This window comes from Acipenser ruthenus, chromosome 25, assembly GCF_902713425.1.
Source record: "Acipenser ruthenus chromosome 25, fAciRut3.2 maternal haplotype, whole genome shotgun sequence".
Lineage (NCBI taxonomy): Eukaryota > Metazoa > Chordata > Actinopteri > Acipenseriformes > Acipenseridae > Acipenser > Acipenser ruthenus.
In genome coordinates this window covers 13,536,782-13,563,953 of record NC_081213.1, presented here as the reverse complement: position 1 = coordinate 13,563,953, position 27,172 = coordinate 13,536,782, and the positions used below count along the sequence as shown (strand labels likewise).

General features: G+C 44.2%; 1 protein-coding gene across 5 annotated transcripts in view; it reads left to right on the top strand.

Moving 5' to 3' along the window:
- LOC117964001 (NACHT, LRR and PYD domains-containing protein 12-like) overlaps positions 1-27,172 on the top strand; it is a 76,249-nt gene that overhangs the window by 38,378 nt on the left and 10,699 nt on the right. For 4 of the 5 annotated variants that reach the window (XR_009308816.1, XM_058999319.1, XM_058999320.1 and 1 more), the window contains 3 exons: positions 2,709-2,879; positions 15,154-15,324; positions 24,761-24,934. Coding sequence is in view for 4 of the 5 variants with exons in the window: in XM_058999319.1 (XP_058855302.1) it covers positions 2,709-2,879; positions 15,154-15,324; positions 24,761-24,934 (516 nt within the window). In the remaining variant the exon portion in view is untranslated. The remainder of the gene's footprint in view (positions 1-2,708; positions 2,880-15,153; positions 15,325-24,760; positions 24,935-27,172) is intronic. The other variant, XM_058999321.1, reaches the window with a different exon arrangement.

Genomic DNA, 27,172 nt, shown 5'->3' with positions numbered 1-27,172 from the left:
CATTCTGGAGCGAAACGTACTGCCCAGTGTCAGAAAGCTCTGTCTCAGTCGCAGGTCATGGGTCCTCCAACAGGATAATGACCCAAAACACACAGCTAAAAGCACCCAAGAATGGATAAGAACAAAACATTGGACTATTCTGAAGTGGCCTTCTATGAGTCCTGATCTGAATCCTATCGGACATCTATGGAAAGAGCTGAAACTTGCAGTCTGGAGAAGGCACCCATCAAACCTGAGACAGCTGGAGCAGTTTGCTCAAGAAGAGTGGGCCAAACTACCTGTTAACAGGTGCAGAAGTCTCATTGAGAGCTACAGAAAACGTTTGATTGCAATGATTGCCTCTAAAGGTTGTGCAACAAAATATTAGGTTAGCGGTCCCATCATTTTTGTCCATGCCATTTTCATTTGTTTTCTTATTTACAATATTATGTTGAATAAAAAATCAAAAGCAAAGTCTGATTTCTATTAAATATGGAATAAACAATGGTGGATGCCAATTACTTTTGTCAGTTTCAAGTTATTTCAGAGAAAATTGTGCATTCTTCATTTTTTGTGGAGGGGTACCAACAAATTTGAGCACGTCTGTAGATGGAGGGAGAGAGAAAGGGAGGGAGGGAAAGAGGGGGGGAGACTGAAAGAGAGTAAGTGAGAGAGATGAAGCGTGAGCACAAGGCCTCGGTCTCCGAGTTGAGAGAGACCGTCAGGCTACAACAGGAGAGCCAGGCCCTGAGGGTGGAGCTAGGGAAAGTGATTGAGGAGCTGCAGAGGAGAGCCCAGCACAATGAGGTGAGAAGTGTGCACAGAGAACTGCAGGGATGGAGGGACCAGCTGCTCCTACTGCACACTCCTGCCAAAGGACAACACAGCTCCCTCAAGCACATAGCACCCGCTACCTGCACTGACACACCACCTGCCCCTACCCACCAGTGACACACTCTACCCCTCTCCTGACACACCTCACCCAGACTCTGACCCCCCCCCCCCCCCCCCAACCCTCCCCTGCCCTCCGGCCGCCCCCTGACAAAAAGAAAGCCCAGCAGGTGAGCACTGAGGTGGTAATCTTGATAGACTCCAATGGGAAATATCTGGACCAGAGGCGGCTGAAGCAGAAACTTGGGAGCCCAAAGCCATTCACGTTAAAAGACATAAAAACACACTTTTCCATAGCGGCTAAAAAAAATAAAACTGACAAAGTAAAGCAAGCCACAATACAAAAATTCTTATAAGAGGTATCCGTTTTAAAAATAATATTTAGCAACATTAATGTTTTTTTTTCTAAATCATTTGAACATATTTCTAAGACGGTACCTTTTTTTATTGGTCAGATTCTTCTAATGTAGCCTTTCGTGTGACGATGTGTGCTGAGTGGAGGAATAATCGCAAATCTGGGAAGAAGTTTTCAATTTCAACCCCTCTTTTCCCTTTTGTATTCTCCATGAACTGTTTAATTTGTTCAAGGGAATAACCCCCCCCCCCCCCCGTTAAAGGGTTTGCTATCTAGGATGTCAGAGATAAGCAAGGAGTCAGAGAGCTCCCCTTCCATTTCCCCTTCTTCGTCCTTGGATGTCAGCTCCTCCGCGGCTCTCCCCACCTCCACAGCTCGGTTCTCCTCTCCTCCAGCACAGACTTGGGGCTCTGCTCCATTCCTCGCTCGCTGTTAGGTAGATCTGCAATTTCTTTATTTTTTTCGTTATTTTTTTTAGTTACCACCACAAATGACTCATCATTTTCAGTTACTTCATTTTGTGAAAGACCGCAGCTGAGTCTTCATCCTCGGCTTTCGCATTCGCCGACTCCTTGGTCTTTGCAGACAGGCTGCTGCTGTGACGGGGGAGCCGACTCATCCTTCCACTCACCCCCAACATCCCCAGCCTCCTCCCTGCCATCAGTACCCTGCTCCTGCCTTGTCTCATCTCTAGTTTTTCTCGGGCAGGCTCTCCTTTTGTGTCCCTGTTCCCCACAGTTAAAGCACTGCATTGTATCCGAGCAAGCAAATACAATGCAGCCCGTCCCCTCTACAGCAGTAAAAAGGCCTGTCTCAGAAAAGACGTGTTTAACATTGGCATTCTTACACCCAAACAGAATATTGTTAATTGGGGACACCAGTCTACCATATCGGGCAAGTTCATTCTCCAGGGTTTCTTTTCTTAAAAACGGTGACACATTAGACATGATTATTTTTGTAATAGGGGTTACCAAGGGGGACACTTGGATAAATTCTCCTTTCACACAAAAACCTTCCTCCACTAGTTGGTTGACCAGTAATACCTTTTTTTAAAAAGATGACAAATCTTTTATTCATGAGGGATGCCGACACAATGTTCTCATACCCAACTACCACTCCTACTGCCAGCAGGCACTCCTCCACCAACACACTGGTATCCGGCAAGCAGCTAACCCCGTGTCGGCGGCTGAGAGCCCCCAGCACTCCAGAATGAGATACCATAATGGGATCTGCAGACACACAATGTTACACAGTAAACAGTAATAGACAAACAAAAACAACAAAACAAAGATATATAAACAAGAGCAACTAAACATTTAACAAATAATTATAGACACGAGAGAGAGAGAGAGAAAGACATTAAGGGAGACAGACAGAACAAGACAATCAAATAGATTAAAATCTACCACAGTTCCTGATTTCAATCTTGGCAGCAGCAGAGCAGCTGAGTTTCTAGTGAGTTCCTGTCTCCTTTTCTCTGCAGGCTGGAGCGCTGTGATCTCACAGTGGATTGTTGTGAAGACCTGGCCTCTGCTCTCTGTACAAACCAATCAACCCTGAGAGAGCTGCAGTTGGGAGAGAATAACCTGGGGGAATCGGGAATTAAGCTGACTGCTGCACTGAAGCATCCAAACTGTAAATTAGAGAAACTGGGGTAAGTAAGCACTCTGGGTGTTTGTGTGAATATTACATTACTGACAAAGAGGGAAGACAAGGGTTCTCATACCTGAGAGAATGAGAGCAGAGAGAGAGAGAGAGAGAGAGAGAGAGAGAGAGAGAGAGGGGGAGAGAGAGAGAGAGAGAGAGAGAGAGAGAGAGAGAGAGAGACTTTGACTTTTAAGATCTTTTATTAAATCATTGCAATTAAAATCCATTCAATAACAATAATAAGGTAAAACACAACACGATTAAGATAGTTGCTGGCTCCAGGGATCAGCCAAAACCTCCCCAGCACGTCAGCATAAAATCCTAAAAAAACATCATGTTCTCTTTTAAAAACAGATTTTAACCAAATAAAAGGATCATAAAATGTAAATAAAACACAAAAAAAAACTATATTAAAAAAATCTAAACAGTGTTTTTCCTGTAAAAACAGATTAATACCAAAGTAATAAAAACACTGTAAAACAATAAAACCAAATATAAATTAAAACTAGTTCAGACGCAATTAAACTAGAAAGGAAGGAGGGAGAAAACAAAAAAACAGAAGGGAGACCACATCAAAACAAGGGTGTGGCGGAGTGTCCCGCCCCCATGTATTTATTTATTATTATTTGTATTTGTTTGCGGCGCGGATAAAAGCGCCGCGTCTTTTATTATTGTTTTTTATAGTTATATTTAAAAACCCCGTGAGGATGCATGACTGATCATCTACTGATTATTTAACTAGCTGACAGTCATGCATCCTTACCAAACGCGTGCAGACTCTGGCCAAGGAGAATAATACAGAATTAACAATTGCTAAAACGTGCTGGATTAGCCAGCACGACACTTACTTGTTTGTTTATTCGTTTGGTCCTCGTGCCCTTTGTTTTGTTGTTTGGTTTAAATCTTTTGTTTTTGTTTTGTTCGTTAATAAATTCACGCTGAGTGCAGTTGCATTCAGCTTCACCCGCCCATCCATTGTTTGGTTTCTGTACTTCCTGGTCCGTGACGTCACCACACCTCACCACTGCGAGCCAGCCTGCCACATATGGTGTCCTGCGTGGGACAAACAACGCCTCCAGGAGCCGGACCAGGAACAGCAAAGGGAGTTTTTTTTTTTCTGTGTTCGTTTTTTTCAAAAAGTATTTTTTTGTGAAGGGAGAAAAAAAAATGGGATGGAAGGAAGACAGAGAGGTGAAGGACAGGGAGGAGGAGTGTCGCCTAATGGCCAGACACCCAGGGAGATATAGCCAGCCATCGGAGTTGTGCCCCCTCTGTGACCAGAAGCATCGATTTGCCAACTGTCCCTTCCGCTGTTATGAAGAGGAGGAACTAGCGCCCAGAAGGGGGGAGCGCGAGCATCCAGCGCCCAGAAGGGGGGAGCGCGAGCATCCAGCGCCCAGAAGGGGGGAGCGCAAGCATCCAGCGCCCAGAAGGGGGGAGCGCGAGCATCCAGCGCCCAGAAGGGGGGAGCGCGAGCATCCAGCGCCCAGAAGGGGGGAGCGCGAGCATCCAGCACCCAGAAGGGGGGAGCGCAAGCATCCAGCGCCCAGAGGGGGGGAGCCCGTGCATCCAGCGCCCAGAGGGGGGAAGCCCGTGCATCCAGCGCCCAGAGAGGGGGAGCCCATGCATCCAGCGCCCAGAGGGGGGGAGCCCGTGCATCCAGCGCCCAGAGGGGGGGAGCCCGTGCATCCAGCGCCCAGAGGGGGGAGCCCGTGCATCCAGCGCCCAGAGGGGGGGAGCCCGTGCATCCAGCGCCCAGAGGGGGGGAGCCCGTGCATCCAGCGCCCAGGCCTCCAGCAGCAGAGGAAGAATACCTGCTGCCTCTGCCTCCACCACCAGGAGCAGAGCAGCGGGAGCTGCCTCTGTCTCCGCCACCTCCACTGCTTCCACCACCAGGAGCAGAGCAGCGGGAACTGCCTCTGCCTCCGCCACCTCCACCAGCAGAGGGTGAATGCCTGCTGGTTCTGCCTCAACCGCCGTGGGAGGACTGCTTGCCCCTCCCACCTCCACCAGCAGAGGGTGAATGCCTGCTGGTTCCGTCTCAAGCGCCGTGGGAGGACTGCTTACCGCTCCCAGCTCCACCAGCAGAGGGTGAATACCTGCTGGTTCCGCCTCAACCGCCGTGGGAGGATTGATTGCCCCTCCCACCTCCACCAGCAGAGGGTGAGTACCTGCTGGTTCCGCCTCAACCGCTGTGGGAGGACTGCTTGCAGCTCCCAGCTCCACCAGCAGAGGGTGAATGCCTGCTGGTTCTGCCTCAATCGCCGTGGGAGGACTGCTTGCCCCTCCCACTTCCACCAGCAGAGGGTGAATACCTGCTGGTTCCACCTCCACTGTCATGGGAAGGACTGCTCCTGCCCTGCCTCGCTTCGCCCCAGGATGCCTGCCTCGCTTCGCCCAAGGATGCCTGTTTCTCCGCATCGCCTGGGGCTGCCTGTTTCTCCGCATTGCCTGGGGCTGCCTGTTTCTCCGCATCGCCTGGGGCTGCCTGTTTCTCCGCATTGCCTGGGGCTGCCTGTTGCTCCGCATCGCCTGGAGAGCCACCAGTTACAGGGAACGAGGGAGAAGTGGAGCTCCCGCTGCCGCCTCCATGGCCAGGGGCTCCCCTTCTGAGTTCGCCTCCGGAGGGTCCGCTGCTGCTGCTGCTGCCGTCGCCTCCCGAGGGTCCGCTGCTGCTGCCGTTGCCTCCCGAGGGTCCGCTGCGGCTGCCGTTGCCTCCCGAGGGTCCGCTGCTGCTGCCGTTGCCTGCTGAGGGTCCTGTTTTGCCTGGGGTCGCTACCAGTCCTGACATGCAGCAGGAAATACTGTGGCTGGAGCCCCATGAAGGGGAGCTGCCGGCCACGGAAAAGGGGGGGGAGGTCAGGAGACGTAGATTGGAGTAAAATAGAGAAAACATCCACAGAAAAAGGATGGCTGTTTTTTAAAAATGTAGAGGCGCAAAACAATTACATCCCAAAAGTAGACAAATCTAAATCTAAAACAAAATGGCCAAAATGGTTTAATAGATCAATTCAAAAAAATATTCAGCGAAAAAAGGCACTTTACAGAGCGTTTAAAAGGGACCAAAAACAAAGTACACAGAAAGAGTACTTCAAACACAAGTCAAAACACAAGTAAAAAAGGAAGTTAGAAAGGCCAAGAGAGAGGTAGAAATAAACATTGCTAAAACCAATTCCAATTTAAAAATAATGTTTTTGATTGTATCATCATTTTCTTTACAGTCTGTACTACTTTTTTTAAATGGTATCTCTTTTGCTGAGCTAGCTCCTCAAGCATGGACTTCCTGGAGACTACATGCGCAGAATGTAAACAATTTTAAATTGGAGGAAAAAAGCTTTTAATGTCCACTCCCCTCTTACCTTTGGTACTGTCAAGAAAATTGTTAATATCCTGCAATGTATATAATTTTTCCTGACGGGTTGGCTGTCAGGGACGTCCAAGATTAATGAGGAGTCAGACAGCCTCCTGTCATCTTCCTCACCATCTGCCCCATCTTCTTCCGCAGCCTCGCCTCTCTCCACAGCCACAGCTTCAGCCTCGGTGCCCCCTGTCTTACTACCTATCTCGTAGTCAGACTGGGGCAGTTCTGTACTTCTGCTTTCTTCCTCAGGGCAAGGTGGCACAGCCTCCGGGGAAGACGTCAGCTCCTCCTCTGGCACCGACTGGGGATCGCCTCCGGTCTTCGCAACTTTAACACTGGGGGACTGAGTCTTCTCTCCGCTGCCCACAGACACTAACCCAGGGTCCCACTTTGGCTCTCCTCCTTCAGACCATTTTTCTTTTTTCGCTACTATTTCAAACTCTTCTTCACTTTGTCCAGCCTCTTGCCCTAAGTCTGTCAGCGCTTGGCTGTGGCTGTGTCTCTTATGCTGCGGTGTCGACTCAGCTTCAGGCACCCGCTGCCTCGGGCTCTGCTGGCTCCGCTGCCTCGGGCTTTGCTGGCTCTGAGGGCCCTGATCGCCCCTAACCTCCTCCACGCCAGGAGCTCCCTTATCCTGCTCTGCTTCAGCCCGATCCCTCTTTCTCGGATGCTGTTTCCTTTGATGTCCCTGAGCTCCACATTTAAAACACCTCATTGTATCAGAACTGGCAAAAACAATGCAATTCGTTCCCTCAACATTAAAATTCCACGCTACCTCAATAATTAAATTAGGATCATTTTGTAAGATAAATGCTTGTCTTCTAAAAGACAAAACATGTTTTACACTGGGAGTCTTACATCCTAGAGGGATCAACTTAATGGGATACATTCATTTTCCATATCTTGATAACTCTCTTTCCAGTAACTCATTTTTTAAGAAGGGAGGGAGGTTAGACAGTATTACTTTGGTTACGGGTGTCACTGAAGGTGAAACTCCATTAGCTTATTTACCAAATCCATATCACTTAAAAAATGACTAGAGCTTTATTCATCCTAGAAGCTGATTTTATTTTGTTAAAGCCCTGGATAAGGGTGTCTGCTAAGAAATAAATAAATAAATAGAAATAATAAATTAAAGCCACCACCTCTCCCACCGCCACCAGGCATTCCTCCACCGACACCCCGATATCAGACACACAGCGGCAGCCGTGCCGGTGAGTCTGTACCCCCGCCCCCCACGAACTACACACCATATTGGTGCATTTTGCTGATCTATGATCAGCTGAACAAACAACAATTACTTACAAATATACTAACACTATTACTATAAACCAACAAACACATTTTACATAAAACACTATACACTGTATATATATATATATATATATATATATATATATATATATATATATATATATATATATATATACAAAAGTTTGGGCACCCCTGATAAAAATGTATGTTACAATGAATCTTTCAGTGAACAGAAGTTGGCCTGACCTCTACATGGTACAAAGTTAAACATGACACCTTTCTGCAAATTTTAATACAGGATTACTATTTATTTGCATTTATTATAGATTCAAAATAATAAACAAAAGTGAACATGGTGCGTGCAAAAGTTTGGCCACCCTGTCACTTATTACTTGGTAACACCTCCTTTGGCAGATATAACTGCTTCCAAACGTTTCCTGTAGCCAGCTAAGAGTCTTTCTATTCTTGCCTTTGGAATTTTTTCCCACTCTTCCTTGCAGAACTCTTCCAGCTCAGCAAGATTCTTAGGTCTCCTTGCATGCACTGCATGTTTGAGATCTCCCCACAGATTTTCAATAATATTCAAGTCTGGGGACTGTGACGGCCATTCCAAAACCTTCTTTCTTGGTTATATATTTCATGGTTGATTTTGAGGTATGTTTTGGATCATTGTCTTGCTGAAATATCCAACCTTTTTTCAGCTTCAGTGTCCTGACTGACTTTAAGACATTAGCTTCTAGGACTTTTTTGGTCATCGGATGATATGTAAGAACAAGGGGAATACGATTGACCAAAAAAGTACAACACATCATACAAAGAAATTTTAGCATTATTCAAGATGATCCTTCTACAGCTCCTATTTTCAATAACCTTCCTCTAATGTCATACAGAAGAGACAAAAATCTAAGAGAGCATCTGGTCCACAGTAACATTCGACCCAATCTTAAGGGTACGTTTCCATTCAATAGGTCACACTGTGCAACTTGTAAATACATTCACAGCAACACAGTAGTTAGGGGAGCAAAATCCTCATTTACTATCCATGATACTTTTACTTGCATTAGTAAAGGGATAGTATATTGCATTGGCTGCATCAAATGTAACAAGCTATATATTGGTGAAACAAAACGACGCTTGGCTGATCGCTTCGTGGAACATCGGAAAAGTATATGAATTAACACCTCTACCTGCAGCATCCCCCCAATGGAGCCTCCTACTTACGATAAAGCAACCCGTCTTTTAACTCTATACTATTCCAAACAGCCCAGTATGCTCTGATGTCTGAGCTGAGGTGTGACACATTTTCCCACTGGGGACAACCCCCCTGTTCTTTCCAATTAAACAGAGGAGTGAAATCATGCTCAGCTTGCTGAGCAGCCCTCAGGTCTTCAGCACTGTGACCACCGACAAGCGGCTCGCTCGCAGTGGCTTTGCGTGTTAACCGGCACAGTGGTTCTTGAGCTGTAGTAATCCCACCCTGGCCCTCCTGGGAGCTGCCGGTTACAGCACCCTGTTCTCCACCCACACTGCTGCTCTCTACCCTGGTACAGAAACTACACTCAGTAACCATACAGGGTCATCTCGATAGGGCATCAGCATTGCCATGCTTTCCCCATACCATCCCATTTTTCGACCAAATTTCCTAATACCACCCCAATGTCGGGATTAGAGTTACCTTCTGTTCTCCCACTTGCCAGTTGTCGCCTCATCCTGGGTTTGCGGGGGGCGAACAGTGTGCTGCTGAGCCGGTCTCTTGTTTTTTCAGTGGTCGCGTAGATGCACTCCAGCTGAATTGCTCAATTTGAGTGTGTCAGTGAGTTAGCAAAAGATCCTTCCTTCAGTCGGATTCTCAGCTCACGGTCCGGAAGCAAACTGATGAATTTGTTGACGAGCAAGGCATCTGTGCATTTCTCCGGCACTTCGGGGAATGAAAGAGCGAAAAGGCGTTGTAGATCCTGGGCAAAGTCAGCAAGGGACTCGTCTGGCTTTTTCCTACTGGTGTAGTATTGAGCTTTGGCAAGCTCCTTCTGTGATCGCCCGTAGCGCAAAGCAAGGATATCCACCAGCCCGCTGTAGTCGGATGCAGCCTCTGTTTGTAGCAAGGTGAGTACAGTCATAGCTTCCCCGTCTAGGTTAACAGCAAGCTCGGCCTGCTTCTCTTTGTCAGTCCACCCGTTTAGAGCACTCACCGTCTCGTAGTGCTGATAGTATGCTGCCCAGTCAATTTTCCCATTGAATTTACTCGGCTTCACTTTCTGTTGTGGAGCGGGGCTGGAGAGCGCTGTAGTCGGCCGTTTTTCAACCACTCCACCCTTTCCTTCAGTAAATCCTGTTTGTCCATAGCCGTATTACGAACTTCCTTTAGCTTACATTCAAAACCTTCCAGTTTCTCTGTGATGTCTCTGTGCCCTTCTTCTATTTCGTTGCGTAGCTGACTTGCGGTTTCTGCAATTTTGAGCTTACACAGCACCAAGGCAGCACAACATCTGTTGTGCTGCCTTGGTGCTGTTCTGTATGTCAGATTTCAACTCGTTCTGGCTTTGGAGCAACTGCACCAGTAATGCTTTCAGTTCGTCTGTTTCTCCCCTCTCGGTACAATCCCCGCTTATGACACCAGTTGTTACAGCCTGCCCCTCCATCTTGGCCCGTTTACTCCCTGGCTTACCTGAGGCAGGTCACCGCATGAGTCTCGTGGATCACCGGAGGTTGGCTGGGGACTAGCAGTTTGCTTTCTCCAGCATTGGAAACTTTGAGACTTTGACTTTAAAGGTCCTATATTCTCATATTAAAATCCATTAGAAAATCAACAATAAGGTAAAACCACAAAAAATGAAAATAAGATTCCTGCTGCCTGCGGGGATCAGCCGAAACCTCCCCAACGCGTCAGCATTAAAACCTCAAAAACACAAATTTTACCGTAAAAACGGATTTTAAAACAAAAAACAAAACCAAATTAAAAAGCTAAAATACATTTATTCATATTAAAATCCATTAGAAAAATTCAACAATAATGTAAAAACACAAAAAGATGAAATTAAGATTCCTGCTGGCTCCGGGGATCAGCCGAAACCTTCCCAGTGCACCAGCAATAAAATCCTAAAAGCACAATTTTTACCTTAAAACAAACAATAAGCATTTAACTATGCAAGTTTAAAATCACACACACACACACAAACATGGTACTCAAACAGATATCAACCATACAAAAAGACCTAAGTCATTAAAATACTAATATCAAAATGCACCCATTGAAAAGAAAAAATTGATTGAAGAATTTATTTTCTTTTCTAAAACACCACATTGAGCTGTCCCACCTCACTCACAGAGCACTCCCACACACCACCTCTCCTAAAAGCCTTCCGGATCATTCATTAAAATAGGTGAAATCCACCTTTGACCACCAGCACTCTGAACAGCACAACCACATCTGCCAGCCCTGCTCCAGACAGCTGGTTCTTCCAAGACTTTATAATGGCCAGTTTTGCTTGGCCTGTAATAAATTTAATTAAGACACATTTTTTCCTTTGTTTAAAATTATATGAGGTTCCATCAATAAAAAACTGGAAAACCGTCTCCTGACCACTGGAGGAAACAGAAACTGCACGCAGAGCTGATACCAGGGTGCAGGAACCTCCCTGTGGCCAAAATGCCATGCAGTAACCTCCATTGTAAATCTTCAGCTGTTACCCAAGGGTGGGTTATATAAAACTCTCCACACGGGGCTCCCTCCTCTCACACAGACAGAGGGTCCCTCCATTTGGAGAGACACCCCTCTTAAAATTTTAAACCAGGCTATCTTTATATTAAAACTATATAGATGTTTGCTTAAGCTCATGGAATACTCTATTTTTAACATTGTGTATCTTTAACAGCCTTCCATCCTCCTGCTCTTCCTCTTCCTCATCTACACAGGGGGACACCAGCAGCATCGGGAAGTCTTTTACCCGACTCTGCTCCTGTCATCGGGCCATATCCTCCCTCAGAACTTCTGAGCCACCATCCTGTCAACCTGTCTCTCGCAGTGCCAGCCCAGCCTGCCACCAAGTTCAGCAGCGCTGACCCAGCGAGAAAGCCCAGGAGACATTAGGTGGGCCAGTCTGGTCACACCTGCCCTCACCAAACTTGCACACAGTGCCTGTGACTGGATACACGGTGCCGGAAATAAAGAGAGGCTCATTCAACAGACCCTGACCTGTCAAAGTCTCCTCCTTTCTCTTCACCCTTACAGTTTTACACATTTTTTAAATTAAAATAGAGGCAGGTTAGAACAGTTCAGAGGGCTGTAGTCAATTCCAAACATGTGTCGTCCTATCCCCAACCCCCCTGCCTTGTTAAGAAAGAAACAGGCCACCTTCCTCCAGTGAGTCTCTTTCCCAGCATACAGGAGCCATCATTCTGAAAGCTGCTATCCTTCTAGCAATGCTGACCAGCCCTTGCCCTCCTCCATCTCGGGGGAGGTGCAGCACAGCTGGTTTCAGCCAATGCCTCCCTCCCCATGTGGGGCTAATAACGTTAGTTTGTTTAATAATCAATTTAAACAATTAATTCATTTGACTCATTAAAATAGTTACATTTCCGTGCATTAATTCACCTGAATGAATACTATATGACCATTACCATATTAGATCACCAGCTAAATAAAGACAATTTATTATTTATCTGTTAAATAATCTGAGCATTCATTTACATTAATGAAGACCTCATCATAATAATTTTTATTTCATGACGTGTATAAAAGATCGAGGAATTCCTTGACCATGACACGCTTGAGTGACTATGACTGAAGCACATGCACTTAATCACCAAATTAGTGAGACAGTTGATTGGACACTGGATATGGAGTGATTTCAGCTGTTGAATTGCAAGCTTGAATAAAAGCAATAATCACAGAAAGAAAATCACAGAAAAAAAACAATATGCCACAAAATGTCTGTCGAGAGCAGCGCCTTTGTGCAATCAGCATGTTGGAGGCTGGACTAGGGCAGCGTACTGTGGCTCGTCGTCTTGGGTGCTCACAGCCAGCAATTTCAAACCTGGTGAGATCGTATAACCAGACACTCTGTCAATGACAGGCCACAAACTGGGAGACCAAGAGTCACAACACCTGCCCAAGATCGACAGATCATTTTGCAGCTCAGTATGTGTGTGTGTGTGTGTATATATATATATATATATATATATATATATATATATATATATATATATATATATATATATATATATATATATATATATATACAGTGCCTTGCGAAAGTATTCAGCCCCCTTGAACTTTGCGACCTTTTGCCACATTTCAGGCTTCAAACATAAAGATATGAAACTGTAATTTTTTGTGAAGAATCAACAACAAGTGGGACACAATCATGAAGTGGAACGAAATTTATTGGATATTTCAAACTTTTTTAACAAATCAAAAACTGAAAAATTGGGCGTGCAAAATTATTCAGCCCCTTTACTTTCAGTGCAGCAAACTCTCTCCAGAAGTTCAGTGAGGATCTTTGAATGATCCAATGTTGACCTAAATGACTAATGATGATAAATAGAATCCACCTGTGTGTAATCAAGTCTCCGTATAAATGCACCTGCACTGTGATAGTCTCAGGTGTCCGTTTAAAGCACAGAGAGCATCATGAAGAACAAGGAACACACCAGGCAGGTCCGAGATACTGTTGTGGAGAAGTTTAAAGCCGGATTTGGATACAAAAAGATTTCCCAAGCTTTAAACATCCCAAGGAGCACTGTGCAAGCGATAATATTGAAATGGAAGGAGTATCAGACCACTGCAAATCTACCAAGACCTGGCCGTCCCTCTAAACTTTCAGCTCATACAAGGAGAAGATTGATCAGAGATGCAGCCAAGAGGCCCATGATCACTCTGGATGAACTGCAGAGATCTACAGCTGAGGTGGGAGACTCTGTCCATAGGACAACAATCAGTCGTATACTGCACAAATCTGGCCTTTATGGAAGAGTGGCAAGAAGAAAGCCATTTCTTAAAGATATCCATAAAAAGTGTCGTTTACAGTTTGCCACAAGCCACCTGGGAGACACACCAAACATGTGGAAGAAGGTGCTCGGGTCAGATGAAACCAAAATCGAACTTTTTGGCAACAATGCAAAACGTTATGTTTGGTGTAAAAGCAACACAGCTCATCACCCTGAACACACCATCCCCACTGTCAAACATGGTGGTGGCAGTATCATGGTTTGGGCCTGCTTTTCTTCAGCAGGGACAGGGAAGATGGTTAAAATTGATGGGAAGATGGATGGAGCCAAATACAGGACCATTCTGGAAGAAAACCTGATGGAGTCTGCAAAAGACCTGAGACTGGGACGGAGGTTTGTCTTCCAACAAGACAATGATCCAAAACATAAAGCAAAATCTACAATGGAATGGTTCACAAATAAACATATCCAGGTGTTAGAATGGCCAAGTCAAAGTCCAGACCTGAATCCAATCGAGAATCTGTGGAAAGAACTGAAAACTGCTGTTCACAAATGCTCTCCATCCAACCTCACTGAGCTCGAGCTGTTTTGCAAGGAGGAATGGGCAAAAATTTCAGTCTCTCGATGTGCAAAACTGATAGAGACATACCCCAAGTGACTTACAGCTGTAATCGCAGCAAAAGGTGGCACTACAAAGTATTAACTTAAGGGGGCTGAATAATTTTGCACGCCCAATTTTTCAGTTTTTTATTTGTTAAAAAAGTTTGAAATATCCAATAAATTTCGTTCCACTTCATGATTGTGTCCCACTTGTTGTTGATTCTTCACAAAAAATTACAGTTTCATATCTTTATGTTTGAAGCCTGAAATGTGGCAAAAGGTCGCAAAGTTCAAGGGGGCCGAATACTTTCGCAAGGCACTGTATATATATATATACTGTATTTAACTACAGAATCTTCTTGCAGTCCAGAAGTATAAAGCCTTGCGCTCACTTCTCTTATGGAGCCATGTTAGACTCAGAAACCAATTCGAAATACTGGCTGCAAACTACCAGTTTATATAGGACTTTTGAAGAAAGAAAGATCTATTACTGTATCTTCTGACTGTCTGCACATGTTGGGCAACCTCCTTATCCATTTCCTGTTCTTTCCATATATCCTGCTGGACAGCTACGGTCTATAGGTAATACTTTGGGTTGGGTTCATTTAAAGTTCACTTAAGCAATAAACCTACATTATCTCCTTTGTTCTCTGTGTGGCATGGCCGGACGCTGCTTCAGTCACAAGTTCAATGCACTGTCCTGCATGCTCTGTGCTTAACCAAAATGAAGAGATTAATCCAGATATGCACTTATATAAAAAATAGCTTATTAATTCAAGGCCTTCTCCTCTAGCAATTTGCCCAGGGCTTGTCTCTGCTCCTTTAGGGTGTCCTGTGCAACTGTGCTCTCCTCATTCTCAAGCTGAAGAATTTCCTTCTCCAGCTCTCTCGCAGTTGTATTCAGTGACCCGGTGGCACCCAAGGTGTACTGCTGGCAAAAAAGCCTTACTTGTGTCTTTCCAATATCCCACCACTGACTCGTGTTTTTCAACGGTGAGTGCTTGTCTCCTTATCCCTGCAGGCTAAAGTGGTGTGGTCTCACAGAGAGAGAAATAGCAGCAGAGCAGCCAGTTGTAGAGAAGTGAGTTTCTAGTGAGTTCCTGTCTCCTTATCTCTGCAGGCTGGGGCAGTGTGATCTCACAAGGGATTGTTGTGAGGACCTGGCCTCTGCTCTCTGTACAAACCAGTCAACCCTGAGAGAGCTGGAGCTGAGAGGGAATAAGCTGGGGGAATCGGGAATGAAGCTGACTGCTGCACTGAAGCATCCGAACTGTAAATTAGAGAAACTGGGGTATGTATGTGTTTGTGTGAATATTACATTACTGACAGGGATGAATGAATAACAAGGGGAAGAGAGAATAGAGGGGAAAGATAGAGAGTGAGTGTGAGGAAAGAGAGAGTGGGGAGAGAGAGAGAGTGGGAACAGAGAGAGAGTGGGGAGAGAGCGGGGAGACAGAGAAAGAGGGAGTGCAAGGAAAAAGAGAGCAGGGAGAGAAAGAGAGCGAGAGCAGGGAGAGATAGAGTGGGGAGAGAGAGCAGGAAGAGAGAGATTGGGGAGACTTTTTGACTTTTAACAAACCTTTATTTTTACATATGTACAAAAAATTAACTTAAAACCCCATATTACCCTCTCATTGACACAGTGCAAACATGAAATACATAACATATACAGTATATATATAGAGAGAGAGAACAGCAGCTGTAATCTGGGCCAGTAGCAAAAGTGGTGGAAGACAGTCTCTCTCTCTGCACAGTATGGGTCCAAGGTGTGCGCAGTAGAATTCTCCACTGCAGGCCTCCGGATCTCTTGGGCAATGAGGGCTTGTAGAGACTACTCCAGGCAGGGCTGATGGTTTCCTCCACAGCCAGGCGCTCCCACCAGAGGGGTGTCAGGGAGGGACTGCAGCTGCTGTACCTTCACACATGGATGATAAAGGGCCTTCTTATCAGCTGTGGAGAGAGAAACACTGGACAGACCATGACAAGTCAGTAGGTGGCCTGATGTATCCGGAAGGTGGGGAAGTTGAGCTGAGGTAGGGGGAACTAATATTTGTATCATCAGACCAGCGACACTCAGAGAAAGCCTGGTTCAGCCTCTCTACGGTGCCACGGAGGAGCACCTCCTGCAGGGCAGAGAGGAACCTGGAAATGATTCTTTCTGAACCCCACTCCCAGCCTCTTAGCCAGGCAATCAACACTCCTCCACTAAAAATGTTCAAAGTCTAAAAGAGCCCTTACTTTAGTGACTCCTGCAGTGGCCAATGCAGAATTAAAAGCTGTGAAGTTAAAATTTCTATTTAAAAAATGTCATTGAAGGCCAGTGGCGCCTCTAAAAACCAAAACAAATGCAATTTAAAAAAATCAGGTTCTCTCTTTATTTGGAACCACTGCCATATCCTTAACACTGTTCTATAAAACCCTGGGAGGAGAGACAAATCTATAGCAGGGTGTAACAGGGGAGATCTGTACTGACTATCTGGCACATACGTGGTACTGCAGGTAGAGGGCAGCAGTCTCGTAGGATCCACCTGTCAGTCATGGCGATGACACGGAGAGGTGGGGAAGAGGGTGTGTGGGCTTTCCCTCTCTCTGAGTGGCTGAGAGGCGGGCCTTGGGAGATTGCTCGGCCCATAAGAACTGCTCTTGGTTGTGCACTGGGGTGGCCGTGTTGGGGAATGAACTGTGACACTGACAGAATAGGTCGGTTTTGAAAACAAGGACCAGGCAAGCCTGGCTGGGGAAAACAGCCTGCCTTAAAATAATTTAAAGAAAAGCAGAAGAAATAATTACGTACCCGAGGGGATGTTTTCTAGCTGTACGGGGAACTCTGGCCACCCCAGTGTATAGGCTCGTTATGACCGGCTTAGCGGCAGTGGGGGAACTGCATAAGCAGCACTTTTGTTTGTAGTTTTATTACTGTGTTTTATTTTCCCTTTTTCTTTCGCCTTTTGTTTTCATTATTATTTTCGAGCACTTGTTGTGCACTGGACTGTGTACCTGTATTGGTAACCCTGTGGTCCTGTTTACTGTTGGCAGTATTCAGGCCACGAACAACAGCGCCCTCTGCGGGCTAAAATAAATAAAGAAAATAAATAAAACTGTGGGTGGGGGGGGTGGGGTGGGGGGGGGGGGGGGTCCCCTCCCAGGCCCCCACCAGGTGTGTGCTGCTCTTCAGCCAGTTTGTCCTGGTTGAGGACACCCTCTCAAACTGCTCCTGACACTGGCAGACGGCCTTTATATCCTGCTGGCCAGACACACAGTCGATCAAGTCATCAGCGTATGCCACCACCTTGACTGCCAGCCTATGTAACTGGGGTTGTATAGAGAGGGAGTAGAGCATCCAGACACGGGGCAGCCAAAAAGCTTAGAAGCTCCCATTATGTCCCTAATTAAAAAATTATTATCAAATGTGAACCTGCCGGGGACACAGTATGTCTGGTCGGGGTGCACTGCCACTGTCATTGCCACTCTGAGCCGACTGGCCAGGGCCTTGGACATACTTTTATAATCCATCGACAAGAGCAACACAGGTCTCCAGTTCTTCATAGTGGTCAGGTCTACTTTTTTGGGCAGCAGAGTTATGACTGCCCGTCAGCAACTCAGAGGCAGCAGCCCATCCCCCAGGCTCTCCTGCAGCACCAAGTGCATGTCCGTCCCCAGCAGAGCACAGAACTCTTTATAAAACTCTATGTTAAGGCCACCGAGCCCCGGCACCCACCCGTTGTTCAGCCCTTGTGGTCAACTCTTGTAGTCCTCTGTGATCTTGGGGAGATCCTGCAGGAAAATTCTATCTTGGCTGTTATTGGGAGCATATATATTTACAAAAACAAACTGTGAGTTTCCTACCTTAACCTGCACAATCAACACTTTGACCACCTCAATTGTTTTTTATAAAATCAGGTTTAAAATTATTCGAAAATAAAATTGCTACCCTTGCACTGACATTAATGCTGTGACTTAGAAACAGCTCCCCCTTCCACCCCTTCAGCCACTCAGCCTCAATTAATATCGTCTGAGTGTTTCTTGTAAAAAAAAAAAGAAATACATTACATTTATTTTGCATTAAAAATTCAAAAACTGCCACTCTTTTGAGGATTTCTGTCCCCTTTAACATTCAAACTTCCAATCTTAAAAGCACCCATTGTGAAGGATAAGAGTGAATAAAAATCAGAAAACTGGTCTTCTTATCAATTTTTTCGCACATTGCTTTTAGTTTGTAGCACTCTTGCTTGCTAAAATCAGCTACAATAGCATTTTGCATTATAATTTGTCCAGTGCTCAAAAACTTTTCTAAATCTGGAAAAAAAAGTATTTTACATTTACTCCCTGCTTTCCTTTAGTCTTATATAAAGAGTTTTACTCCCGTGTTTCATGCTTTGTGAGAATATTTAATACATACGGACAGAAAGGTACACGAACGCACAGCCTCATATGAGTTACACGACTGGAGAAAATTACATTTTAAAACCAAAAACCGCCAAAATGACCACCGCGGGGCTTCTAGTGTTAATACAGTTAAATAAAAGCACAAATATCATTGGGAGGAATTTAAAGTGGTCACTTAGACCAGGTGGTCGCTAATAAAAGGTGGTCGCATGAGCAGGTTTGACTGTACTTTGATAAAATGTGGGAAGCCCTGCTTTACCCAAACTGGTGTTCTCAATTAAAAGCAGGTGTTTTCCTAACCCCAGCCCCCCAACTCTATTTAAGAGGAAACAGGCCAGCCCTGGAGCAGCTGCTCAGTGTTGTTTAGGTTGCACAGTTCTTTATTGTAAAGCTCCTTGTAAAAACGCTTTATTCTATCAATATTAAAATTAACAGTACAATTAAAATCTCCTCCCAACACCTCCATATTATCTCTATTAATATTAAAAAGAGCTTGTTTCAAACCAATAGACTAAAACAAGTAATAAAAGAATGCATAAAACACAGTCATTTTTAAACATGAGATTTTGAACAACATTAAAATCCTAATGTTTAGTCTGAACCGTTTTGGCTGATCAAATTCTTCTAGTGTTGCTTTCCTTGTAGTAATGTGAGCGGAGTGGAGAAATAACTTTAAATCAGGGAAGTAGTTCTCTATTTCTACCCCCTTCTCCCTTTTGTTTCTTTCATAAAATTATTTACCTGTTGAAGCATGTATAATGTATTCCTGCTGGCAGGTTGGCTATCGGCGATGTCTCAGATAAGTGGAGTCAGAGAGCTCCCCCTCCATCTGTTCCACGTTGTCCTCACTGTCAGCCACCTCTCGCTCACCCGCTCCAGAAGAAATCTATCAAAAGGAGGGGGGGTCCAGACACGACAGCTTGTGCCATAACATGGAGTCCACCAAATTATTGATGACCAGGACCTTCCCCTTGAATGACAGCTGAGCCAGCAGTCCCTGCCAGCTTTGCAGCCACCCCGTCACCTTATCCATCAGGCCGTCCCAGTTCCTCTGCATGAACAGCTCTGTCCCAAAGAATACCACCAGCACTTTAATCCCAGTCCGATCCCACTGCTGTGCCTGAGGCAGCGTGCCCCTCCCCCTCTTGCCAGTCGCCTGACAGGAAGGTATTGCATTTTGCCCAATTTATCCGTGCTGATGATGCTCTCTGAAACACTGCCAAGCTCTCCTCCAGAGCCTGGATGTCCCTGTCACTGCACACAAACATGTTGACATTGTCAGTGTAGGCCGATACTTTCACAGAGACAGGGACAGGTGAGGCAGGCACTGCCCAGACAGTCAACCTGCCCCTCAGAAGATGCAACAGTGGCTCCATAGACAATAAGTACAACATGCCAGACAGACAGCAGCCCTGTCTAATGCCCTTGCTCAACCCATTATTAATCTTTAAAACACTAAAAGCATTTGAGTATAAAAGCTCTATGTAAGAAATAAAAGCAAGGCCAAACCCGAAGGCTCTCAGGACTTTCACAAGGTAGGTGTGGTCGACCCTATCGAAAGCCTTCTCTTGATCAAGGGAGACCAATCCCACATTAAAATTACACGTTTCACTCAAAGTTAAAAAGTTTCTGACTAAAAACAGGTTATCAAAAATAGATCTTCCTGGGAAACAATAACTTTGATCTTTGTGTATTACAGTACTTATACATTTTTTTAACTAAATCGGCACATAACAGTGAAACAGGTCTCCAATTCTTTAAAAGGCAGAGGTCTCCTTTCTTGGGCAGCAGTGTGATCACTGCCCTGCGGCAGTTGAGAGGCAGTTCTTTTTTTCAAGACTCTCCTTCAGTCTGGAAAAAGTCCTCCCGATCACCCCCCAGAAATGTTTGAAAAACTCAGCAGGGAGGCCATCTATCCCAGGCGCCTTCCTGCTGGAGAGCTGTCATTGCAGTGGTCAGTTCCTCGAAGGTCAGATCTTTATCCAGTCCACTCTGCTCATCTTCACTCAGGCTGGGTAAATCCTGGAGCAGGCTCTCCATGTCACCAGGGTCACACTGTTCTTTTGTGAATAGCTGCTTGTAGAACTCCACCGCCACCTCGCTGATCTCTCTGCTGTGCAGCTCTCTACTGATCTCCTCTCTGCTGTGCAGCTCTCTACTAATCTCCTCTCTGCTGTGCAGCTCTCTACTGGTCTCTTCTCTGCTGATCTCCTCTCTGCTGCACACTCTGTTCTTCTCCAAGCCAAAGAAGAAGTGGGTGCGTCCATGTCCCTCAGCTCCACGAAGCGAGAGCGCACTAATGCTTCCTTCACCTTCTCCTCCAACAAGCTGCCTAGCCCATTTCTTTTTTCTTTTATTTTTTGGAAGGTTTGTTCAGTAGAGTGATCTTCATCTCTTTTCTCTAACTCACTGACTGCTTTGTTCAGTGACCTGGTTGCCTCCAGGGTGTACTGCTGACAAAGTAAATTGAATTTGTTTTTTCCCCCAATGTCCCTCCACTGCCGTAATCTTTATACAGTAATTGTTCCTTTGATTTTGCCAAATTTTACAAAACTCTTTAAAAACATCCCCGAATTTGCAGTCCTTTAATAATTTAATGTTAAAATGCCAATAAGAAGATTTGTGCCCTTCAGTTGTAATAAGTACAGTGACTGGCAGGCAGTTGTGGTCAGATAGATTATTGAGAATGATACTTGCACTGACAAAATAATTGAGGTGACAACGGGACGAATAAAGCTGCCCAGTCGTGCTCTAGATGTGTAATTATTATGAGACTGAGACCAGGTGTACTGTCGGGCAGGAGGGTGCTGACACCTCCATACATCAACCAGGCCGCTGGACTGTAAACTGCAGCATGATGGTGCAGACACCTCCATACATCAACCAGGTCACTGGACTGTAAACTGTAGTCATCTCTCTGGAGTACTGAGGATGTGGCTCTTCAGTATTTCTATCTTTAGTAAAGTCTATAGTGCAATTAAAATCACCCCCAACCACTAACATGTCATTATTACTACATTTTAAAATGGTTTGATTTAACTTGTTAAACAATACAGTTCTTTCTTTTCCCGTATTAAAAGTAAAGTTAAAACCAGCTATTTGTGTCTGTACTTTTAACAGACGCCCTTTGTTAATTTCTTCTACCTGCTGTACACTCACACCCAGGTCTGATTTAAAAAGCACCACTACTCCCGCGCTGGTGCTGGAGCCGTGACGGAATACACACTGACCTATCCACTCAGTCAGACCGCCTCATTCTCCTGGTCAGTGTGTGTCTCCTGCAACAACACAACCACAGCTTTTTTCTGCTTTAACCCTTAGCGTTCCATTTATTCAGCGCGTATCAGGCATGTCAGGTCCAATTTATTTTAACATGCGCAGTTTATTTTAGACGAGCTGTTTAAAAGTATTTTTTTCACAGTAAAACATGTTTAAAAAGCACCGCATATCAACAGGACACTCAGTACTGCATCTCCAGCCCCACCCCACCCCTTGTTTGCTGTATTTTTCACATACCTCTTCATAGTAGTGCATACAGATAAATCATCTCCTGATCACTCATTTTATCACCAAACTCCTCAATAATGCGATCCAAGTCATTATTTTATTACTATAACATCTAAAAAAAGCTCTGCAAATGTCTGTGATATTCTTTGAGCGCTGGATGCAGAAGCAGCTATCTTGTTTGTTTATGTTCGTGTTATCTATGTGGTGCCGGGGCTATCTGTATTCATGAGATACGCCCCTTTTTTTCGGCTTCTCTCGTCTCCTATCGGTCTCACTCGGCCATTGAATTTTTTTCTCTGCTTTTTCCGGAGGAAAAACGACTAGAGACCTGAGACAGGGTCCGACATTGGACCGGAAAGGGAAAATTGCAATGTCGGACCAGGTCCGACATAGGACCGCAAAGGGTTAAACATTCAAATAACTGCTCAATGATTACTTTTCACAAGTTTTTACAAAGGAGGATACGGACAACATGCCCCACATGTCAACCTGTTCCTATCCAGTTTTAAATAACTTTAGCATAACAGAGGCAGAAGTGTTAAAGGGACTAGGAGCTCTTAAAATAAACAAATCCCCTAGGCCAGATGAGATCCTCCCAATAGTACTCAAAGAAATGAAAAAAGTTATTTACAAACCACTAACCAAGATCATTCAACAGTCTCTTGACACAGGGGTTGTACCGACAGACTGGAAAATTGCAAACTTAATACCGATCCATAAAAAGGGAGACAAAACCGAACCAGATAACTACAGACCAATAAGCCTTATTTCTATTATACGTAAACTTATGGAAACTATAATAAGATCCAAAATGAAAAATTACCTATATGGTAACAATATCCTGGGAGACAGTCAGCATGGTTTTAGGAAATGGAGATCGTGTCTAACTAACCTGCTTGATTTTTTTTAAAGGATGCAACATTGACAATGGATAACTGCAAAGCATATGACATGGTTTATTACAGAAAATAAAGAAAAGTGTAATGTACTGCACGCAGGCAATACAAATGTGCATTATAAATACCATATAGGAGATACTGAAATTGAAGGAATCTATGAAAAAGACCTACGAGTTTATGTTGACTCAGAAATGTCTTCATCTAGACAATGTGGGGAAGCTATAAAAAAGGCCAACAAGATGCTCGGATATATTGCGAAAAGTGTTTAATTTAAATCAAGGGAAGTAATGTTAAAACTTTACAATGCATTAGTTAGACCTCATCTAGAATATTGTGTTCAGTTCTGGTCCCCTCGTTACAAAAAGGATATTGCTGCTCTAGAAAGAGTGCAAAGAAGAGCGACCAGAATAATCCCTGGTTTAAAAGGCATGTTGTATGCAGACAGGCTAAAAGAATTGAATCTATTTAGTCTTGAACAAAGAGACTACGCTGTGATCTGATTCAAGCATTCAAAATTCTAAAAGGTATAGACAATGTCGACCCAGGGGACTTTTTCGACCTGAAAAAAGAAACAAGAACCAGGGGTCACAAATGGAGATTAGATAAAGGGGCATTCAGAACAGAAAATAGGAGGCACTTTTTTTACACAGAAAATTGTGAGAGTCTGGAACCAACTCCCCAGTAATGTTGTTGAAGCTGACACCCTGGGATCCTTCAAGCTGCTTGATGAGATTCTGGGATCAATAAGCTAATAACAACCAAACGAGCAAGATGGGCCGAATGGCCTCCTCTCGTTTGTAAACTTTCTTATGTTCTTCTTATGAAAGAGAAAGGCAGAAATCCAGAGCTGTGCTGCGACTGCTTTACTTGCAAAGAAAAAAAAAAAAACAGTGACTTTCATGTTCCAAGAGTCCACTGAAAACCGTGAAGCACAAAACACATTACATTTTGACCTGAGAGAGGCATTTGTTTGCGCAAATATCCCTCTTGAAAAATTGGACAACCAAAAGTTATGTAAATTCTTCAGACTGAGTGTAGCAAATGTGGAGTAATCAGCCCAGTTGAGACATGAATACTTACCTAAAGTTACCGAGTATCACAAGCAGGAGATTATGGAATTGGTAAAACAGTCTGGTTGCTTGTCCGTGGTCACTGACGAGTCGACTGATGTCCAAGATCAGTATGGGTTACACATTGTATTTGTTTTGCAAGACCTAAATGGTGAACATGCATCTGACATACTGGAACTGAAAGCTGTCCTTGCAGATACACTTTACCTACAAGCTGTTAATTACAACACCGTTTCACAAGCTATTGTAAAGTACTTGAATAACTTTTGATGATGTCAGTGCATTTCTCTATATTTGATGTTTAAAAAAATAATAATAATCTGTACACATAACTTATAAAATAGTAATGCGATACTTTACCCGTGACACTGCCGTGAATTTTAAAGAACATTTCTACGATTTTCACAGGGCCTTATCAATAAATGACCCCTGCACACTAAACTCTTCCTTTACTAGCTTGTTTACAAGGACTACCTCAGTTAAGAATATGACTAGGGCTTTATTCATTCATTCTAGAAGCTGATTTTATCTGATTAAAGCCCACAATCTCTCCCACAGCTGCCAAGCATTCCTCCACTGGCACCCCGGTATTGGACACACAGTGGCAGAGAGAGGGGGGAAGAGAGGGAGAGGGGGGAAGAGAGGAAAATGGAGAGAGTGGCGAGAGACAAGAGGGAAGGAGAAAGAGGGTGAGAAGAGAGAGATAGATGGGGAAAAGAAATAGAAATAAAGGGAGACAGCCAGAAGAAGATACTCAAATAGATTAAAATCTACCAAAGTTCCTGATTTCAATCTTGGCAGCAACAGAGCAGTCAGTTGTACAGAAGTGAGTTTCTAGTGAGTTCCTGTCTCCTTATCTCTGCAGGCTGGGGCGGTGTGATCTCACAGGGGATTGCTGTGAGGACCTGGCCTCTGCTCTCTGTACAAACCAGTCAACTCTGAGAGAGCTGCAGCTGGGAGGGAATCACCTGGGGGAATCGGGAATGAAGCTGCTGACTGCCGCACTGAAGCATCCAAACTGTAAATTAGAGAAACTGCGGTATGTAAACACTCTGGGTATTTGTGTGAATATTACATTACTGACAGAGAGGAATGACAAGGGGGGAGAAAGGGGGAAGAGAGAAAGAGAGAGATGAAGAAAGCACAGAGGAATTTAACAAAGCAATCAGTTATATGGAATGACTAACCTCATTAACACTTTCCTCAACACACAGTACCAACCAAATGTGACAGAACTGAAATTGGCAGTAAAACACATCAATAACATATTTGAAAATGCAGCCATAATGGCAAATCTAAAAAAACAAAAAGAAAATAAACCAGAAACAAAAACTCACACAAAAATGGTTTGATGATGAATGTAAATCCATACGAACAAATCTAAGAATTTATCTATTTATCTAATCAAAAACACCATCAACCATAAAATACAGATTTACGCCTGAGGTACTGTGAGACCCTAAAACACTACAAACACACCCTCCAACAGAAAAAACAAAAACACACAAACAAAACCCTCAGACAGAAAAATCTATCGACCAAAACCAGTTCTGGGAAATGTGGAATAATTTATACTCAACAAAACAACAAGAATACAAAATAGAACAATTTGGAAAAATTATTTTGAAACCCTTTATAAAGATATACAACAAAAAGATCTAACAAATAAACAATTCAACTAGAGAACAACTGAAATTACTAAAACAATCAATTAAAGATAACCAAAATACAATTGATGCGCCAATCACCCTACAGGAGTTAACTGAGAAGCTTCAGGCACTTAAACCCAGAAAAGCCTGCAGCCCTGACAGCATTAGTACTGAGATGCTCAAACACATCAGCCCTAAGTTACAAGAGGTAATGCTTAAATGATTCCACATAGTACTAAGTACTGGTTACTTCCCTGACATCTGGAACCAAGGGCTTATATCCCCAATTTACAAGAGTGGAGACAAATTCGACCCCAAATTCGATCTGTGTAAGCAGTAATCTGGGGACGGTGTTATGTAGTATAATCAATGTCTGCATAATAGCCTTCCTTACCGATCACAGTGTCTTGAGTAAGTGTCAAATTGGCTTCCTACCAAATCACTGCACCTCTGATCATATTTACACCCTACACACCCTAACTGACAAACATGTACACCAAAAAAGTAAAGGTAACATCTTCATTGCCTGTTTCATTGACTTTAAAAAACCATTTGATTCCATTTGGCGTGAGGGTTTATATTATAGAATTCTTCAAAGTGGTGTAGGGGGTAAAGTCTATGATATAATAAAATCAATGTACACAGAAAACAAGTGTGCAGTAAACATTGGCAACAAAGAACAGAATTCTTCACTCAGGGGCGTGGGGTGAGACAGGGCTGCAGTCTGAGTCCAACACTGTTCAATATTTACATCAATGAGTTAGCAATGATGCTGGAACAGTCTGCAGCCCCTGGCCTCACTCTGCATGACACAGAAGTCAAGTTCCTGCTCTATGCAGATGACCTGGTCCTGCTATCGCCCACAGAGCAGGGGCTGCAGCAGAGCCTGTCACTGCTGGAGCAGTACTGTCAGTTCTGGGCCTTAAACCTTAAAAAGACCAATATAATGATTTTTCAAAAAAAGGCCAAATCTCAGGGAAACAGATACCACTTCACCCTAGGCAACACCACCCTAGAACACACCACAAACTACACTTACCTGGGCATGAATATCAGCGTGTCAGGGACCTTTAACCTGGCAGTGAATGCACTAAAGGAAAAAGCCAGAAGAGCTTTTTATGCCATCAAAAGAAGATTCTATAAAATTAATATACCTGTCAAAATATGGCTAAAATTAATTGACAGCGTCATCCAGCCCATTGCACTGTATGGTAGTGAGGTATGGAGTCCACTCAGTCAACAGGATTACACTAAATGGGACTGTGACAGGGTAGCGTCGTGGGCCCAGATGGTATTCGGCAGGCAGAGAGACTCAGAGACAAGGAACTGCAGTTAACGCGCTTCTGCGCTGTTTAATCACAAAAAGAAATCAAAAAGTCAAAAAAAACACTGCTCACAGAGCAAAAATAAAACAGTTAAACAAAACAGAACTTTCACAATAAAACAAATCACAAAATAACTGGTGCAAGGGCCAAAACAAAAGGTTTAAACAAAATACACAAAGGTAGGCTGGGCATTAGCCTTCACTACACTACACTTCTTTTTTTTTTTTTTTTTTTTTCCCCCAAAAATAAACACAGCACAAACAAACAACCACTCACCCAAAACACCTCCACCAAACAAAGGAT